This window comes from Coccinella septempunctata, chromosome 6 (assembly GCF_907165205.1).
Source record: "Coccinella septempunctata chromosome 6, icCocSept1.1, whole genome shotgun sequence".
In the NCBI taxonomy this organism is placed as follows: Eukaryota; Metazoa; Arthropoda; class Insecta; order Coleoptera; family Coccinellidae; genus Coccinella; species Coccinella septempunctata.
In genome coordinates, this window is record NC_058194.1 from 28,708,077 (window position 1) to 28,725,445 (window position 17,369).

The 17,369-nt window shown below is 35.0% G+C and overlaps 7 protein-coding genes across 7 annotated transcripts in view; 3 read left to right on the forward strand and 4 right to left on the reverse strand.

Moving 5' to 3' along the window:
- The window catches only part of LOC123315609 (tiggy-winkle hedgehog protein), a 38,027-nt gene extending 29,773 nt beyond the window's left edge, over window positions 1-8,254 (forward strand). Inside the window, exons 2-3 of the mRNA XM_044901367.1 lie at window positions 1,571-1,832; window positions 7,181-8,254. Of these exons, the coding sequence (XP_044757302.1) occupies window positions 1,571-1,832; window positions 7,181-7,857 (939 nt within the window). The 3' untranslated portion in view covers window positions 7,858-8,254. The remainder of the gene's footprint in view (window positions 1-1,570; window positions 1,833-7,180) is intronic.
- A 480-nt stretch (window positions 8,255-8,734) lies between these two features.
- Window positions 8,735-9,966, reverse strand: LOC123315113 (J domain-containing protein CG6693-like). Its single transcript, XM_044900686.1, has 3 exons — window positions 9,777-9,966; window positions 9,191-9,703; window positions 8,735-9,130 (listed from the first exon to the last, which is right to left on the reverse strand). Exons 1-3 carry the CDS (start codon window positions 9,868-9,870, stop codon window positions 8,964-8,966), a joined length of 774 nt encoding a protein of 257 aa, XP_044756621.1. The 5' UTR covers window positions 9,871-9,966; the 3' UTR covers window positions 8,735-8,963.
- Window positions 9,967-10,243: 277 nt separating this feature from the next.
- LOC123315173 (signal peptidase complex catalytic subunit SEC11A) lies at window positions 10,244-11,232 on the reverse strand. Its single transcript, XM_044900770.1, has 4 exons — window positions 11,051-11,232; window positions 10,729-10,988; window positions 10,487-10,664; window positions 10,244-10,339 (listed from the first exon to the last, which is right to left on the reverse strand). Exons 1-4 carry the CDS (start codon window positions 11,102-11,104, stop codon window positions 10,289-10,291), a joined length of 543 nt encoding a protein of 180 aa, XP_044756705.1. The 5' UTR covers window positions 11,105-11,232; the 3' UTR covers window positions 10,244-10,288.
- Window positions 11,233-11,497: 265 nt separating this feature from the next.
- LOC123315184 (germinal-center associated nuclear protein) lies at window positions 11,498-13,085 on the forward strand. The gene is made up of 6 exons (XM_044900780.1): window positions 11,498-11,660; window positions 11,723-11,911; window positions 12,049-12,210; window positions 12,312-12,554; window positions 12,677-12,814; window positions 12,872-13,085. Exons 1-6 carry the CDS (start codon window positions 11,596-11,598, stop codon window positions 13,068-13,070), a joined length of 996 nt encoding a protein of 331 aa, XP_044756715.1. The 5' UTR covers window positions 11,498-11,595; the 3' UTR covers window positions 13,071-13,085.
- A 318-nt stretch (window positions 13,086-13,403) lies between these two features.
- Window positions 13,404-14,101, reverse strand: LOC123315623 (transmembrane protein 216-like). The gene is made up of 2 exons (XM_044901380.1): window positions 13,714-14,101; window positions 13,404-13,662 (listed from the first exon to the last, which is right to left on the reverse strand). The coding sequence occupies exons 1-2, from the start codon at window positions 13,928-13,930 to the stop codon at window positions 13,469-13,471; spliced, it is 411 nt and encodes a 136-aa protein (XP_044757315.1). The 5' UTR covers window positions 13,931-14,101; the 3' UTR covers window positions 13,404-13,468.
- Window positions 14,102-14,381: 280 nt separating this feature from the next.
- Window positions 14,382-15,445, forward strand: LOC123315134 (60S ribosomal protein L24). The gene is made up of 4 exons (XM_044900710.1): window positions 14,382-14,485; window positions 14,606-14,681; window positions 14,745-14,992; window positions 15,281-15,445. The coding sequence occupies exons 1-4, from the start codon at window positions 14,481-14,483 to the stop codon at window positions 15,414-15,416; spliced, it is 465 nt and encodes a 154-aa protein (XP_044756645.1). The 5' UTR covers window positions 14,382-14,480; the 3' UTR covers window positions 15,417-15,445.
- A 1,024-nt stretch (window positions 15,446-16,469) lies between these two features.
- On the reverse strand, window positions 16,470-17,357 carry LOC123315774. Its single transcript, XM_044901622.1, has 2 exons — window positions 17,339-17,357; window positions 16,470-17,243 (listed from the first exon to the last, which is right to left on the reverse strand). The coding sequence occupies exon 2, from the start codon at window positions 17,188-17,190 to the stop codon at window positions 16,504-16,506; it is 687 nt and encodes a 228-aa protein (XP_044757557.1). The 5' UTR covers window positions 17,191-17,243; window positions 17,339-17,357; the 3' UTR covers window positions 16,470-16,503.
- Between the last annotated feature and the right edge of the window lie 12 nt (window positions 17,358-17,369).

The window sequence follows — 17,369 nt, forward strand, 5'->3', positions numbered from 1 at the left end:
GGGTGAAATTATCAACGGTAGCCCAATTTTTACGTTACATAATGCACTAAACAGTAGTTTCTTCGACGCAGTAGTTTTACGACCTCTTATTTTCAGTCTCGAAGAAAGGTTTTAGGGCATCTGAATGCGAGCACCCTGTCGGTTGTTTTCATTGTCCGAGATCACAATATTTTGGACCTTGTCAAAATAACACGGAAAACTATACAAATCTGGACTGAAGTACGTGAAATCAATTTCGGGTGTGCAAAGAATTTCCTAAAGGAGAAGGAAGTATGAAGTGTCGCAGTTCAGATAAATGAAAAGGTTCGCGATTCGTTTCACTCGTTTCTTTGTCACCTAAAAAGGATCCTATTTTGTCCCGGGTGTCCCATTGAAATCCTCGGCGTGTAGTAGTTGACAGAAGAAGAATCGAAATGGAATTGTCATAATGAAAATATGCTTGTATCGAATTGCTAAGACAACTTCGGACTGTTTGATTAGTTTTAGGTTCCCCCTGTAGCATTGACCAGTTACTGCATGAGTGGGACTGGTGCTCAGATTGACAACGCCACTTTTGAAAATATTTTAATAGTGCCTACTACAGGGTATAAGGTGTAAAAGGATAGCTGCTGCAAAATTTGTGTGGGCCTTTCATATAATTTTCTTCAACAGTCCCTGCTTTCATCTTTCATAGAGGCTTTCAAAGATGGCACCTAAAAACCTTATTTTTTCTTAGAAACCAGAAAACTGACAGAAATGAAAGTGAGCAGACCATAGAATTAAAAAAAAATACTATACCCAAAGGAGCAGACTTTGAAGTCCCATTTTCTTAACGAAACATTAATGTTTTCAGGCAAGAATTCATACCTGCTGTATTTTTGCCACATCTTCAATTACCCCCTGTATTATAACTTCATACCCCAATAGAAAGTTTTCGAAAATCGACGCCATTTTTTTGTTTCATTTCTCTGAAAAAAAGATTCGAAAGACCCTTCATATTTTATTACATTGTTACCCAACCAGTTGGTAAATTACTGATGGTAGGTGAGAGGTACCTCAATTGCAAAGTTCTGAAGAATATGACGGATATAAACTTCCCAGAAAATTACCATTCATCACGTTCACACTTGTAAATGCTGCTGCAGTACCGGATGTTACAATACAAAATCATCGGTCTTTTTGAGAGGCACAAACATAGGACAACGATTGCTGAAGGAGATTGCCTCTTATCTACGTTCTCGAAGATTACGGAACTGTCGCCATAAAATATTCGGAGGATAAAGGTCCTTCGGCATTTATCATATTTCTCGGATAATAAACCAGGATACCTGCAAAACGATGGCGAAGTTAGGGATGGTTTTCGTGTTGTAATGAGGTGACATAAAAATTTGCAAACTTGCAGCTGGGGCAAAAAAAAAGGGTTCTATGTCTTCTACCTTCATTTCCGCATTGTCAACCTTGAAACCACACTGTAGAAGCTAGGCACAAACGTCACGGGACGTCATATGTCACAGTTAGAGCTTACTTGATTATACCCTTTATTTTCTGTCTTAGTCAATTCCCATATGTTGAAATTTCATTTTTTTTCCAGCGTTGCAAAGAAAAACTTAACACATTAGCTATTTCTGTGATGAATCAGTGGCCGGGTGTTCATTTGGTGGTTACTGAAGGTTGGGACGAGGAGGGTTACCACACTCCAGACTCCCTGCACTACGAGGGTAGAGCTGTAGACCTAACAACTTCTGACAAAGATCGTTCCAAATACGGCATGTTGGCAAGGTTGGCAGTGGAAGCAGGCTTCGACTGGGTCTACTATGAAAGTAGAGCACACATACACTGCTCGGTCAAGTCAGGTGAGTTTTAAAAATTTACAGATACCTAAAATGATTGCTCTATCTAATCAAACAGAAGAATGATTTCATAGAACGTTGAATAATATGTGCCTATTGAATTGCTTGCATTCATTAAGAACACAGAGTTATCTTCAGCATAACCCATTGTTGAATTTCCTTATGGTGACCACAAATCATAAAGGAAATATTTATCTTGCAGAGATTTACGTAACACACACAAATGAAACAATGTAAAAGTTATTGGTTGGATATTTCGCAGAATATAAGTACTTATACTTATATGACTTTTCAAATGCATTCAACTTCTTTATGGGTTGTTATCGACTCTTCTGGTACGATAATTGTTGTTATGTAATCGATAATTCAATTAGGAAAATTTTTAGTATCACTATCGGGAAGGCTGAAAAATATTTGGTTTCCATTTAGATTACATAATATACGGAATAATTAAAATGTTGCCTGAAAACTCATAAATGGAGTTTTATGAGCGACAATTCAAGATATAATTGCAATATTTCATAAGTAGGTTTTTTTTGCCATCGAAGCTTAGGTATTTTGTATAAGAGAGACTTGGGAATATTATTTCCATTATTGTTTTGGCAAATCAAATTCTGAATACACTTAAACTTCATGTCAAGTTTGCTACAAAAGACTCAAACCCGTTGTTAATTTTGAGAAGAATAATGAAAATTTGTTGAAATGGTGGAAATTATAAAATTTTCACAAAAATAATGGTGGAAGGTTTATTTTTTTAATCTTTGTGAACGGAAAGTGGCTTTTTTAGGTCACGTGACAATGGATACGACCCCTTTACACTAACATGAAAGACTGTTCTACGTATCTGGTATATACAGGGTGAGTCTTTGACTCGTAGAAATATTTTAACAGTAGATTATTGGAGTCCAAAGAATCATTTTTCTCCTCTACCATTTTTTCCGAATCACCTTGGTTTAAAAGATACAGGCTGTTGAAAAACCATAAAAAAAATGTTATTTTTAGTTCTATCTCACAAACGATTTCATCGAATGAAATGATTTTCGGAATATAGTTTTTCATTTACTTGATGAATCTTTTTCGGACATAAGATATCACCCACGTCTTCCAGTTTTCTCCTTATGACCATAACGTACCATAAAAATAACAAAAATTCGAAGAACCCAACTCTTGAAACTAAATTGAACGCTATCTAATGAATATTTGAATGTTTTGTGAAATAAAAGTATTCCTCATATTTTCTCGTACAATGCATGGAATTCGAGTAATTTGATGTTCAAAAATAAAAAAGTATGTGTGAAATTTGGGAAATTTGGGTACTTTGGCTGAATACAACTCTGTTTAGGAGATCCACAGATATGTAGTGTCACAGATTCAGCTAGTTTTTCTGAAGGTAAATTTGTTTCTTTTGACCTCAAGAATTTACTGTTAAAATATTAGTACGAGTCAAAGACTCGCCCTGTATAAATACTATCAATTATGTCCGACCGTACGTACATAGTCCAACTCCGGAAGAAAAAGAGCAAGGGGAGTTGAAATTTTGGTAATTATAGGCATCGGATTTTCTCAGAAAGATACAGCTCTTCAGGAAACCGAAAAAATCTAGATTCTTTGATTTTTCGGGTTGGCGCAGTATATTTTTCACGATACGCCATAATCCGAGGACTGGTCGATCATCCACCATGATAATCAGCTCTGACGTCAAGAAAAGCAAAGTGTGAAGAGTCATCGAACATTGGATATGATGATTCAAAACATATCTTCGTAAAAGTATGCGCCAGCATACCCGTTCGCCAAAAGAGGATGGGAAAGAACAGTGAGTTGAACCGGTTTGGGTATAAATGTAAGGTTAATCTTTTACCAGGATATTTAATTTCCAAACGGCCCCCAATCTCAGCAAGTTGCACCGCATTATCATCAAATCCAAACGAGCCGGTCATTTGTTATTTTGGACGCCCAGGCTTTTCTTGAACACGCTGGGGACGGCACTTGAAAGCGATACATCTCCGATCTTATCTGCTTTGACATTTGCTGCTAGTTTTATAGCTTCAAATTAACTTTAGTAGGCCGTTTTATCTATGCTCTGAACAGATAACCGCAAGAGGAACTTTCCATAAAGGTGCCTATGGTTTTTTTAGATGCGGTCGCCTTTCGGTTGGACTCTTTAGCGTCTATTCCAACATCTTCAGGTGATGCTTAATGTTGTATTGATACTAATTATGCGGTTTTTTGTGTGCGAGTGTTTCCTGGAATCACCTGTCGCTGTTCAACTTGAATGGAGACCGCTTTTAAGAATGGAGGAGGTTTCGTGGATCTAAACCCATAAATACGAATATTACAATAGTTTTTAGATATTTCCAACCAATCATCTGTAGAATAAAGGGTAAAACCCCAGCATAGAAATGGGTTTTTCGATGGTTCCAAATAGCGAAGACCATAGAGTTATCTCTTTCCAAATTTCCCAACGTGATATACAGGATGAGTCTTTGACTCGTACAGATATTTCAACAGTAGATTCTTGAGGTGAAAAGAAACACTTTTTTCCTATACCATTTTTTTCTATTCGGCTCTAATAAAAAGATATAGCCATTTTAAGTTTTCAAAATGAGCTGTGTTATTACCTTCGGAATAACTAGCTAAATCTGTGACACAACATATCTGTGGATCTTTTACACACAGTTGTGTTCAGCCAAAGTACCCAATTTTTTAAATTTCAAAGATACTTTTTAATTTTTGAACATCAAATTACTCGAAAACGGCGCATTATACGATAAATGATGAAAAATACTTTTATTTCACAAAACATTCAAATATTCATTATTTAGTGTCCAACTTAGTTTCAAGAGTTGGGTTCTTTTAATTTTTGGTATTTTTATGGTATGTTATGGTCATAATGAGAAAACTGGAAGACGTGGGTGATACCTTGTGTTCGAAAAAGATTCATCAAAGAAATGAAAAACTACATTCCGAAATTTATTTAATTCGATGAAACCGTTTGTGGGATAGAACTAAAAATACCTTTTTTTCATGGTTTTTCAACAGCCTGTATCTTTTAAGCCGAGCCGATTCGGAAAAAAGATTAGAGGAAAGAAGAGTTTCTTCTAACCTCAAGAATATACTGTTAAAATATTTGTACAAGTCAAAGACTCACCCTGTATACAGGCAATTTGCAACGAAGAAGTCCTAGTATGGTTCAAGTATCTGAGTGACGTTTCACAATTTTTCATTCAAAACAAGACATAGCTTAAACTCTACAGAATATCAGACATGTAATTGTACTGTAGGTACTGTACTTATAAAAACATTTTTGGATATAACTTGTAGATTTACTCTGTGAAATTTGGCCAGAGATAACTTGCACACCCTGTATAATATCTATTTCGCCATTCATGATTCAGATATCTAAAGACGTCGAACACCAATCATGAATTTCTCGCTCAATTCGTAACTATTATAATTGGTGGAGAAGTTATTTTTCCTCTGCCAACCACGAGGTTGGCCCTGCCGATTCTTCAGAAAAATCTTGCGACGACAGGTTGAGAAGATACGAATATAATACCCTGACGAAATCTCCGTATCTACAAACAGAATCTTGACAGAAATGCAGTTAAATAAACACCAGTTATTCCCGGTTCAGTCTTAAACCGTTGTAATCGCTTTACAATAGCTAAAACAACCGACCCTGCACCTGAGTCTAGATTAGGTATATTGGCTCATGGCTTGTGAAGAAAACTAGCATAGATGTTTGTTCAGAAAGATGTCAAATGGTCCTTGGAAAGATTGAGGTTGACGACGGCCCAACATTCGTCTTTTGAATCCTCTTTTGAATTCCTTCATTCTGTTTGCTAGAATTTGCCAACACTTCAGATTCGTACGTGATCTGTCCTATTCCTGGTAGATCTTACAGGTTTAAACATCAAATTAAGTCCTCGCAGATGATGACAATATTTTGGTTTGTACCGTTCATCACCCTTTAGAAACTGTTGTCCTGTGAGAAAGCTCTCAAAAAAGCTTTGTGAGATTTAGGCAGAAATTACCAATTTTTTCCATTCAAACTGCATTTCTGGCAGAACAATGTCAGGAAATATGCAAAGATTCTTTTAAGAATATATATACGAATCATAACTATTCACGTTAACTTATCATCTGCTTATACAAAATCTGAAAAATTAAGAGCAAAAAAAGTACAGAAAGAATTTAGACTCACATTTTCTGTCAGTAAATTATTGAAATATTTGAAATTTCCACTTGCATTTTCTTTAACCACTTCTACATCCTTACTGCATTTTTACTTTCAAATCTAGCATTTCAGTGCGCAACCCTAAATACATTTTTGCTTATGGCTGCCTGCATAGATTCAGTCCGTTATATTCCTTGCAGCCTGAAACTACAGCGTCGGCAAACATCAATACACTAATGAGTATTTCTATAAATCTACCTAGCTAGACAAACTTTTTATGAAATTCGTAAACCAAACAATTTAAATTTCCGTTGATCGTTTGATCGCCTTCGGTGTTTTTTTTTGGAGTAAACCATGTTACATTAAGTACCTCCGACCTACCCCATATCATTTAATCGCATCAGAAATAAATCCGCAATAAATCAATGCATGAATCTCCGATGTGAATACCATGGCATAAACAGCAAATATAAAATAAGCTGACCTATGTCTTTACAATGGCACAGGGGACATCGCCCATGGTAGTCGTTCGCTGAAAAAGTTGACAATCAGCTAAACTGTCACCATAAATATGATCGATAAAATCTACCATTTCAAAGGAGTGGTTTTCACTTTGTTTTTGTTATGTAAATTGGTTCGGTTTCTATTGACTTGTAAATTAATATCGCATAAGATAAAGCTGATGTTATGATGAAAATTTATATGGATACTTCGATATGTCTACGAAAATGACTGCCCGTCTATGACGAGGCTTCTCATTTCGTACCTGCTCACTTGCAAAAAAATCGGATATAGAGGTTGAAATTTCTTATGTTTTTCATGCGAATCCGATCTTTTTTATCATTTCTACCATTTCTACCGCAGTTTTTCAGAAATCAAATAACAATATCCAGTTATAATCCGCATAATTATTGTGCTAAAATTGATCTCGATAGATTATAAATAGACTTGCAGCGTGTCTTTTCAGATTATATAGACAAACACAGACACAAAACTTTATTTGCTGACTCTGAATCTGCCTCAGAAAAGAATTTCGTGGAAATATTTTCCAGAATGTAAGGACTGGATTCAAAACAAGTCGAACACTGCTCTGATATCTTGAAAAAGTTGAAATTCATTGCTTCCTATTTTCTTTTGAACCCAACCCAAAATTTATTCTTTTTTTTTCTTTCAGAATCTTCCCAAGCTGCGAAATATGGCGGATGTTTTTCTGCTGAGACTACAGTCCTCACCTCTGAAGGGATCACCAAGAGACTTCCAGACCTTAAAATAGGGGAGAAGATCCTTTCTCTTGACCCATCCACATTCCAGCTCACCTTCAGCGATGTCCTACTGTTCCTACATTACGATCCAGAGGAGATCCGACAGTTTGTGATGATAACCTTAAAATCCGGAAAAACACTCACTGTTACCCCAACCCATTTAGTGCTAAGCGGTAGTTTGAAAACTAACAGGATAGTTTACGCCGGTGACCTAAGACCTAGTGATATAATGTTAACAAGTGACTCAAAAAATGGACTTCAAGAAGATGTTATAGTTGAAATTGAACAAGTTTTAAGGAAGGGCTTGTACGCCCCTCTGACTGAGGCTGGAACAGTTGTGGTGAACGACGTTTTGGCTTCTTGTTACGCTGTTGTGAATAGTCAAGCTTTAGCCCACTTGGCTTACGGGCCCTTGAGGCTTATTCATAACATGAAAGAAGGTTTACGAAAACTTTGGTCTCTAATTAGTCGACCCATAACCGGTTGGAACACTTCTAGATCGTTCATTAAACCAACGATAGGGGTGCATTGGTATGGGAAAATGTTATACAGCCTGGTTGATATCTTCTACCCTAAGATTCTTCAATAAGTGATATTCATATTAAAGAACCTCGTGAATATTTTCTTCCGAAGATCGATTGTCTTCAATTATATTTGATGCGGTGTTTTCGTCCAATTTTAGAAGGATTGGATCGAGCGTGTCGTTTTGAGGTTCTCTTTATTGGGTGATAATTTTGTAAGTAAGTAGGTTTTCATCAAATATGGCCAGTGATTTCCAGCATATTTTCCGATTGTTTTCAATGTTGAGGAAGACAATTTCTGCTAATCCACATACTTCGAACAATTGTGGAAATGTTTTCTAGTAACATGTATTTACTGTAATTTAATGTACATAACTTGTATAGTAAACTATTTGTGAAAATGTAAATTATTATTTATGAAATATATTAATATTTTCTATTTATGATTAAATATTTTATGAAGTATATGACTATTTTTATTGAATTTACAACCTCCTTGAATTTATTACCTTCGAAATACAAACCAGTGATATTCTATAAAAGATTTCATGAAAAACGGGAGTATTTCAAAATAGTTGCTCTTTGTTAGCAACTGAAGAACCCATTTAGAGACTATTGTAAACAATTTTGGACATCAATGACTGTATCTTAATAAAGCGCATCCACCATATAAACAAAAAGCATAACGGCCGGTTTCATAATCAAACCTTTAATTTTAAAGCTTCCTTTAAGCTTAAAGTGACTTTAAATTTGATTATGAAACTGGAAGTAAATGTCATCCATGCTGAAAGTTACCCTATCCCAATTTTAGGGAATATTCGTTGTCGAGACCAGGTGTTTTTTTTAGGTCAATTTAAATGTCTGTATGAGGGTTATTGTGACCACCCCGTCCCTTACGCTTCCAAGCCCATGGAAATATTTTCATTGAATCAAATCAGCCTCTGATTTTTTATAATTTATATCGATACATTCATTTATTAAAAGTACAACTACTATTGAATTGAATAAAAATGTTTAGCCTTCTGAACTTTTACTATTAATTACAAAAAAAAAAATCAATCGCAAGTGATGGGTCATTCTGAGAACTAAACAACATAATCAATCATCAATCAATAAAAAAATAATATATATATTCATGTCGGAAGAGATTGAATTAAATCAAAATTACAACAGATCATTTATTTCTTCTTGAACTCCTCCTTTTTTTAGGACTGCCCCCATCTGGAGTTATAGCCTTCCTTTTTGAATTTTCATATTTGTTCTCCAAAGAAGACAATAGGTTGACAAACCTATCACAACAGCGTTGTCGAATTTCATTAGCATTTTTTTCTAGATCGTTCACTGGAACAGAATACATGTATTTCAATCAAAAAAATTTCCTATTTGAGTTGGATAACTCACTTTGGTCTTCTGTTATTTCGTCTTTTTCTCTCTGGTATTTCATGTGCCTTTGCCTCTTCTTTCGGGCTGGTTCATTGAAAAATTCATCATATTCCACGACTTCCCCACGGTCAACCATCCCTTTGACAATTTCAATAATTCGGGGTTCACTTTCTGGCCTTCCGAATGGAATAAAATCCATCATTTTCGTCATATTTCCCTTACTCATTTCGTAAGCTTGTTTAATATCCTTGTACTCAGTATCAGATCCAATATATTCTTTCTCATAATTTTCGATTTCCTTAATACTGATTTTTTTGAAAATGTTTCTCCAATAGTCCATCCAGTTACATTCTATGTCTTCACCCTCATCGAATTCACCACCACTATCATATATTTTTCGCCTCTGTTCATTTTGCAGAATGAAATGGATTTTTCCAAGGACCTTAAATTTTTCATTAGCGGTAAGTTTGTCGGCTTCGTCGACTCTATCAGGGTGGACGATCAGTGATAGTTTGTGGTACGCTTTTTTAACTGAAAATTATTTGAGTTTCACACAAAAATCACTGAGAATAGCTATCCAAGCGAATGTTAATATTATACTCACTCTCTTTTTGAGAGGCGGTTTTGGGAACTTTCAAAATTTCATAGAAGTCACTACTACCAAAATATTTCCTGCATATTTCTTTAAAGTTATGCATTTCACACAAAAATTTGTTGTATTGAATAGTTTTAAACAAAGATTAGATCTTTGGTTTTAAAGGCGGGAAAAATAAACTACTCTAACGTCAACTCCCCCTGTCAATTTCAGTGTGCCCAACAAACTAAAACAAAATATTGATCGCTTCAAAATATTTTCGAACGGAAGTCAGAGATATCACTGACGGAAGTCTGAGACCGTCACTTAAAATTTGAATTTCGAATATTCTCCTTCTTTGGATGGCACGTTAAGTGAATCTGAATATATTGGATGTCCTGTGCTGAGTATTTTACGATACGCTGATGATGTAAGGAAACATGCTGAATGAAAATTCAGCCAGAATGATTACAAATCCAATGAATAAAAATACAATATAGAAACAAATTTTATATTTAAAGTAATAAATACAAAACTAGTACTTATTCCCGATGAATAAGAACATAAAAAGCTAAGCAAGCAAGTACACCAATCTGAAAAAGAGAAAAGTTTGTTAGATCTGCCTGAAATTTTCAGTACCATACATTCATAAGCACAAGATGACTATTTTTTGTTACATGGAAATTTTAAATTGTCCATAAGTCATTAAATTCTTAAAGTCTGTTGCTGTTAATCATTACCTTGAAATTAGGGTATTCATTCATCATAATTGTGACCATTCCAACATATGGTAAGAATCCTCGAGCTCTTCCTACAACATCATCTTTAGTCAACCATAGTTGACCAGGTGCATATAACCCTCTATCATCTACACTATTGTTGTCTCCTTTCGTAAGGAACTTAATTGTACCGTTTTCCCTGAAATAAATAATGGTACTCAACCAAGCTACATTACTATACAAAATCATGATGACCCACTCACTTCTCATGCAACTTCAGAACCCTATGAACTATCGGAATGTCTCTTCCTTCAACTTTAAATACTACAATTTCACCAACACGAACTGGCTCTTCTGGGTAGTTTGTTAAAAATAATAAGTCCCCTCTGTGAAATGCGGGTTCCATACTACCTGATAATACAACTACAATAGGACTTTCACTTCCAGTTACTACCATAAGTCCTTTCCATATCATCAGAGCCGATGATACTATCATACCAAAACTCAAAACTTGGTATATAAACTAAAAATTGGTTCGAATATGTTGTCAAAATAGGTAAGGTATGGTTATTTTTCACACCTCACCTGTCTTTTATTCATACGTTTCACATCATCGAATAAAGATGCTACAACTTCCATTTTATCAGTTGTTTATATGTTGGAAAATTCGATACGAAATAAACCTTTTTCTCATAAAAAATTCAAAGTTGTTTCTGAGACCGTATACATACACGTCAACCAATGATAACCCGACTGTTTTGAAGTATTTGACATGTAATCTAGTTGTCAACAAAATCAAACTGCACCTACTCTTTAGTGAATTTTTCTATTGATTATTCTACAAAATAGTTAACTCCAGGTTTGAAAAATTGGATTTCATACAATGAAGAGTCCACATTTGTTCCTTTCGTACTGCCACAATCATGGCAATTTAATCAATTAATCATATTCAAATTATGGGTAGACCTATGGAAGATAGACCTAAACTAATTAAAATGAAATTCTGTGTTTTCACTATTTTCCCAATTAAGGTTAGGAACTTTTGATAGTTGTCAAACAAATTTTGAAAATTATTTTAATCAAATAATATTTATTTCGTATTGCTTTCATTTTCCAATTATTATATTCTAATGATGAATACAAAATATGCGACTGGAAAATGTGAAACGATGTGCCCTATCGAAGAAATGAAAATGTAAGACAATTTTTAATCCTTCCTCATTCCACTCATCCTATCCAATTTTTCTGTTCTTGAAGGAGGCAAAGAGAAAAATTGCTACACGTATTCGAAATGGTGCCAGGCACCGAAAAAAGGAATCCCTTAGTTGACCCAAATAGGGCTGTTAAAATGTATAATAGATCCGCAGCAGGAAAATTTATGACCAATGAAAACTTTCTAAGGCCTCCTGATGTCCTCTTGAAAACTGTAAAATTTTTGCTTGAAAAGTAAGCTAATTCAGTAAGTATGTTATCAAAGTTCGTCCAGCTCTTAAACTTTGAAATATTATCAAGTTATTTTGATTTCGAAAACTGATGTATCTGTTTCTCAAGGTTGATTGTTTTCATTAAGATCCAATTTTTAGTGTGATAGAAGACACAAGATATTCTTGGTTAACGAAATATGATTTTATAACAGATAGATTAAGGGCAGTCCGACAAGATATGATCATACAGAATGTTTCCCGATCACAAGCCATAAGTTTATTAGAACCAATGGTCAGATTTCATGCTTATTCTGCATATTGGTAAGTCAAACCCATTTCAATATTCAAATTTGTAAGAGTATAGTTGTCAGTGAGTTGTGTTGATTAGTTAATCTATCTGTTGAAGAATTCAATAATTTTAGGTCATGTGATCAAGACATATATCATTTTGATCCACATTTAAACAGAAAAACTCTCCAGGAATGTTTGAATAATTTACTGATTTTGTATGATCAAGTTGAAAAATTTCCATCATCACATTATGAGGAAAGATTCCTGAATCACATAAATATATCCAGACCATTCTTTGAAGCTTTGAATCTCATATTGAATTTGGGCAATGAAGAAATTCTCTTCAGACTGATATGTCTCCCCACGAAGTTTAGGTAAAGTTTTCTGTCTTGAAAAGTATTTCCTTCATTAGTTTTATAGATTATGAGTTATTAATTGATTCATTAACGCTACTGATCCTGGGAGAAGGAAAGAAGATTGACAAACAAAATTTCAGAACTTCTATTGTGAAGACTGCAATCTTGATGGCTGTTAATTATATGAGGAAAAATTTTGTGAAAGTGTGTAGATATATTAGAGATTTGACGCCTTTACTAGCAGGTATATCTATATTACAGCTTCCAGTCGTTAGAAGGTAATATTATTGTGCATACATAAGTATACATACTATTCAGAACATATTTTTTTTCAGGAAAACCCTCCAAATAATGTCGGTAGCTTATAGCAGTAAGAACTTGAAATTTCCTCTGCATGACCTGAAGCAGTTGTTGATATATGAATCAATAAATGATGTTTTTGAAGATTGTACACACTTTGGTCTACATACAAATGAAGATTGTGTTCATTTTGATAAGAATTCATTTAATAATTTAGTGGAAGAGGTAAAATGAACTTTCTTTTGCAGATATTGTACTAAACACCCAAGTTATTTATTTTTTTAGACTTGCCCAAAAAAAGTCTCATTCTTGGAAGAATATTTCAAAAACTTAAACGGATCTACATTTCTAATGGTTGGACAAGATGTAACAGTGGATTTAACTGAAAATTTCAATGCATTCAAATTGTAATATTCATAATTATCATTGTTCATTTCCTCCAGTGTTTTTGCATGATTTTATGATGATTTTTAGACAGTTTTATTTTATGTTATTTTTTCCTGTTCGAGCTTTATACATAATTTTTGAGTATGAAAGAAATCTTGTTACACTATGAAAAAGTTCCTGTACTTAAAACATATTATATTTCGAATAAAGCATTCAGTTTTATATTAACATACTATTATTTATCACTAATAATACTGGGAAGATTTATTTGAGGGAAGCAGTAGTAATATACCAGTCGCAATTTCCAATATTTCAAAAACAAATTGGATCAGGCAAATAGTATATTCCAGCCTGAGTATCTTGGTTTGAAGAAAGATTAAGAACATTAAACCAGCGCCGGAAGGGATCGTTAACATTAAAGCTATGAAAACTGTCCATCCTGAAAATGTTATTTTTTATCTCAATGTATGATCAGAGTACTTTTACTCACTCTTTTCTGTAAGATTTCCTCTTCTTGCTAAAGTAACTCTGAATATTTCTATGATGCATATGAATGCTAGTATGCTGAAGTCGGTTTGATATTTTTCTGATTCATTGTTTCCATTCAAATACTTCAGACTAAACATGGATATTTCACAGAGAGCGAAAAAACCGAAATAATAGGAGTTCAAATAAAGTAAAACTTCAAATATTAAGGGAATAATCATCGTATCAAATTTGCATTAAACGCACCAGAAACAATGTTTTTGTTTGTATCGCAACGATTATGATGTTATAGCAACCAGTTTAATTTCCCTTGCTCAATTATCTCATGCTTCGTGAAGGATTCTTTCCTGAAGAATTGGTTAGTGACGAATTAATGCAAAAAAACGAAATAATAATTTTCAAATAAGGCGCTCTCTGAAATCTGTATCTTCAATCATAGAATATTGGTGTGAATCATGGAGGTAGGAAAAGATACTCACACCTCCATGGTGTCATCTTTAGAAAACTACTTGAGTGTTAAATCATCTTCAGTCATTCAAAGAATTTTTCTATTTCGGTGAATAAATAAGGTAAATCTATTTCAACAAGTATGCAAGGAGTGTACAGAGGCAAACTGTCTCTGGAGTGTTATAAATTTTTGTAATTTTGGTAGTTGGCAACATTGAGATCAAACGCATCTCTGTGGTTCTATGGTTCCATGACATGTGGCGTTCTGTCATTTTGTCGATTCTTTCATTTGAGTGCAGTGCTGCTTAAGCATATACATTCAAAATGAAGTAAGTATTAAATAATTTTTTTCTGTCTCTATCTCAAAAATCTCCATTCTAAACATAAAGTTTACCATAATATCGTAAAACTGATTATTCATTGTATCTTATCAATCTATTATTTTTCAGGATCGGATTGTGTGCGTACAGTGGGTACAAAATATACCCAGGCCATGGAAAAACCTTAGTTAAGGTAGATGGTAAGGTAAATATGTCGAAAGGTTATAATTTGATTGTATGCTCATCGAATATTTTTTATCGATTTTAGTCATTCACTTTCCTGAACTCAAAATGTGAAAGAGCCCATTTGATGAGGAGAAATCCAAGGAAGGTAACATGGACAATCCTCTACAGAAGGAAACACAAGAAGGGTCAGGAGGAAGAAACTACAAAAAAACGTACCAGGAGGACGCAAAAATTCCAAAGAGCTATTGTAGGAGCTTCTCTTAATGATATTATGGCCAAGAGAAATCAACGGCCTGAAGTAAGAAAAGCACAGAGAGAACAAGCTATTAGGTGAGTCAGTTCATTGATTATAGTTGCCATCCTAACCTAGTCGATTTCATTTAGGATAACAATATTTGATCACTGTTCTTTTCAGAATAGAACCTATAACCAAAACAATATGTTCTCACATGAAGTGAGGTTTGCATAGTTTGTATTGTTGTGGAATGTGAATCGAATATATTGTTTTCCTAAATAGATTCTTATTCTCAGTTCCCTTGGACTTGAAGTGAACAATCTGAATTGATGCTGGATTAATTTGGTTGTTCGATAATTTCACGAGACTCGTTTTCTTTTCAGGGCTGCCAAAGAACAGAAGAAATCACAGAAGGCAGCCAAGAAGACAACTGCTGCACCTAAGGCTAAGGCTGCACCCAAGCAGAAGGCAGCCAAAAATGTTGCAAAAGCAGCTCCACGTGTTGGAGGAAAGCGTTAATTTAAGTAAATAAAAGCTTGTGTTAAAAAGTGTTTTTCATTTTTCCTTTTGCCAAATTTTATTTCGCATGACTTCTCAATCAATGATAAACTATCCAGTAGAGTGAATTCTATAAGAATGGGTGAAAAGATGGGGGAGCTATACTACTCTTCAATGAAAGTTGAAAGAAGCTGAAGACAGTGAGGGAAAGATTGACTTTTGTTTTGATGTTAAAAAGTGGAATTTTGTATCTGGACAAAATGAGTTTTATATAGATTCATTACTTGGCTTGTAGGTGAAATCCCGCCAGTTGTGTTGATATAATTTTTTTCAATAATTTAGTTGACTGCGGTACTAGTTGTTCCTATGCGAAATTTCGTAGGGCTTTTGCTTATTATTCGAAGAAGTCATAAATAATTCTGCATACTAGATTTACCGAAAGTCACTCATGGAAAAGTTAGTATACATCTATGAATTCACTGTACCAAATGTTTCTACAATTTGTGTTGCCAACACTGCGACGTAGCAGTGCATAGAGATTCTCTAGTTTCTTGACTCTGAACTCTCTGTACTTCAAACCATAGAGAAAGGTCTCTGCCTTAAACCACAGAACACTAATATAACTCTATGGGTTCCCATAGAGTTCAATCATAGACATAGAGACTCTCTATGAACACTTATTTAAGTTCAATGTCTCTGTAGCAGAGCTACAAAGGAAGTCTTTCTCTATGGTGCCACCAAAGATGTGCTTCGTCTACAATGCAGATGCACTAGGATTTATTTCAATCGTTTTGTTTCGACTGTTTTCGATTAATTTCCATATGCTTATTCTGTTCTCTGTTATGAATAATATATTTTTTCAAAGAAAAATGTTTAGTTTTTATCTCTTGCCTTCTGAATCATTTATGATGCTAACGGAAGAACCAGTACAAACCACTTCGACCCCATTTATGGTGTAGGCATTACAGTTTCTTCCACCAGATCTGGGCCTACAGTTTACCTTAGTAAGCAAAGATTAGATAGTTCTAATTTTTGGTAATAAGCGCCTTTCTTATAGAAAGAATTAGAGCATTCTTCGAAAAAAAAATTTATTATTCACTATCGCAAATTAAGCCTCAACAGTGTCGTGGGATTCAGCGGTAGGACTAAAATCACCGCTGCTTTTCAGCGAATTTTCATCGCCTTCATCTGGCGACTGTATCGACTTGTGATGAACAGGCTTGTGTCCTGTATCTCCAGACGCCTGGTCCCACTCTGCCGCGACCTGCTGCAGCACCTGAAGACTCTGAACGCTGTTCTTCACCCTGTTGAGTTCCATCGTACACATACTTTCGACTTCCAGCAATTTTCTCCTGTAATTCTCGATTTCCATCTCCCGTCGACAATTGGTCAGTTTCATATGGCGATATCTACAATCGCCATACCTCAAAGGTATGTCCTCATCGCTGCGGGATGAGCTGCAAATTCGTCTGGGGTAGTCCGAGGGTTCTTCCCAGCTTACATTACAGTAGTTTGGTGGAAAGCACATCGCCTGCGACATGAAGCTATTTTGGCAGTTTATGACGTATTCGATCTCCTGCCTCCATAGTTCCTTCTCGTTCCTGAGTTGTTCCTTAAGTCCGGAAATGAGGAGACTCAGAGACGTCATCCTCTTCTTGATTTCCTCCTGGCTCTTCGAGATCAATTCTTCGTTTATTGCGATATCCAGCTCCGAATCGGATTCGATGGTTTGGTCCTGTAAGTCCTCGTCTTTGAAGTCCGTCGATATCTCGGAATAATCGTCGTTATCGTCCATCGTGATGATTTTCGGAAGGGTGACTTTTCTCGAGAGTTATCAGAAAAATTGTGCTGAAATGTCAAAGGAAGGTTCACAAGGTGCATAGAAATCCATTAGGATCAATCTATGTTAGGTCCGAGAAGAGGCCATGGAATGATAGACTCACTGGTGTTGTTTGCTGGGTACAAATTTGTCCC

Excerpts from the sequence above, each read along its gene's own strand:
- LOC123315173 (XM_044900770.1), bottom strand. The coding sequence starts at position 11,104 with ATGGAAGTTGTAGCATCTTTATTCGATGATGTGAAACGTATGAATAAA. Across the intron at positions 10,665-10,728 it reads GTTCTGAAGTTGCATGAGAA|GGAAAACGGTACAATTAAGT; the intron begins GTGAGTGGGTCA and ends TATTTATTTCAG. Across the intron at positions 10,340-10,486 it reads ATGAATACCCTAATTTCAAG|ATTGGTGTACTTGCTTGCTT; the intron begins GTAATGATTAAC and ends TCTCTTTTTCAG.
- LOC123315113 (XM_044900686.1), bottom strand. The coding sequence starts at position 9,870 with ATGCATAACTTTAAAGAAATATGCAGGAAATATTTTGGTAGTAGTGAC. Across the intron at positions 9,704-9,776 it reads AACCGCCTCTCAAAAAGAGA|TTAAAAAAGCGTACCACAAA; the intron begins GTGAGTATAATA and ends AATAATTTTCAG. Across the intron at positions 9,131-9,190 it reads CGAAATAACAGAAGACCAAA|TGAACGATCTAGAAAAAAAT; the intron begins GTGAGTTATCCA and ends ATTCTGTTCCAG.
- LOC123315184 (XM_044900780.1), top strand. The coding sequence starts at position 11,596 with ATGATGAATACAAAATATGCGACTGGAAAATGTGAAACGATGTGCCCT. Across the intron at positions 12,211-12,311 it reads CATGCTTATTCTGCATATTG|GTCATGTGATCAAGACATAT; the intron begins GTAAGTCAAACC and ends CAATAATTTTAG. Across the intron at positions 12,815-12,871 it reads CAGCTTCCAGTCGTTAGAAG|GAAAACCCTCCAAATAATGT; the intron begins GTAATATTATTG and ends ATTTTTTTTCAG.
- LOC123315134 (XM_044900710.1), top strand. Across the intron at positions 14,682-14,744 it reads TAGTTAAGGTAGATGGTAAG|TCATTCACTTTCCTGAACTC; the intron begins GTAAATATGTCG and ends TATCGATTTTAG. Across the intron at positions 14,993-15,280 it reads CAGAGAGAACAAGCTATTAG|GGCTGCCAAAGAACAGAAGA; the intron begins GTGAGTCAGTTC and ends TTTTCTTTTCAG.
- LOC123315623 (XM_044901380.1), bottom strand. The coding sequence starts at position 13,930 with ATGATTATTCCCTTAATATTTGAAGTTTTACTTTATTTGAACTCCTAT. Across the intron at positions 13,663-13,713 it reads AGGAAATCTTACAGAAAAGA|GATGGACAGTTTTCATAGCT; the intron begins GTGAGTAAAAGT and ends TAACATTTTCAG.
- LOC123315774 (XM_044901622.1), bottom strand. The coding sequence starts at position 17,190 with ATGGACGATAACGACGATTATTCCGAGATATCGACGGACTTCAAAGAC.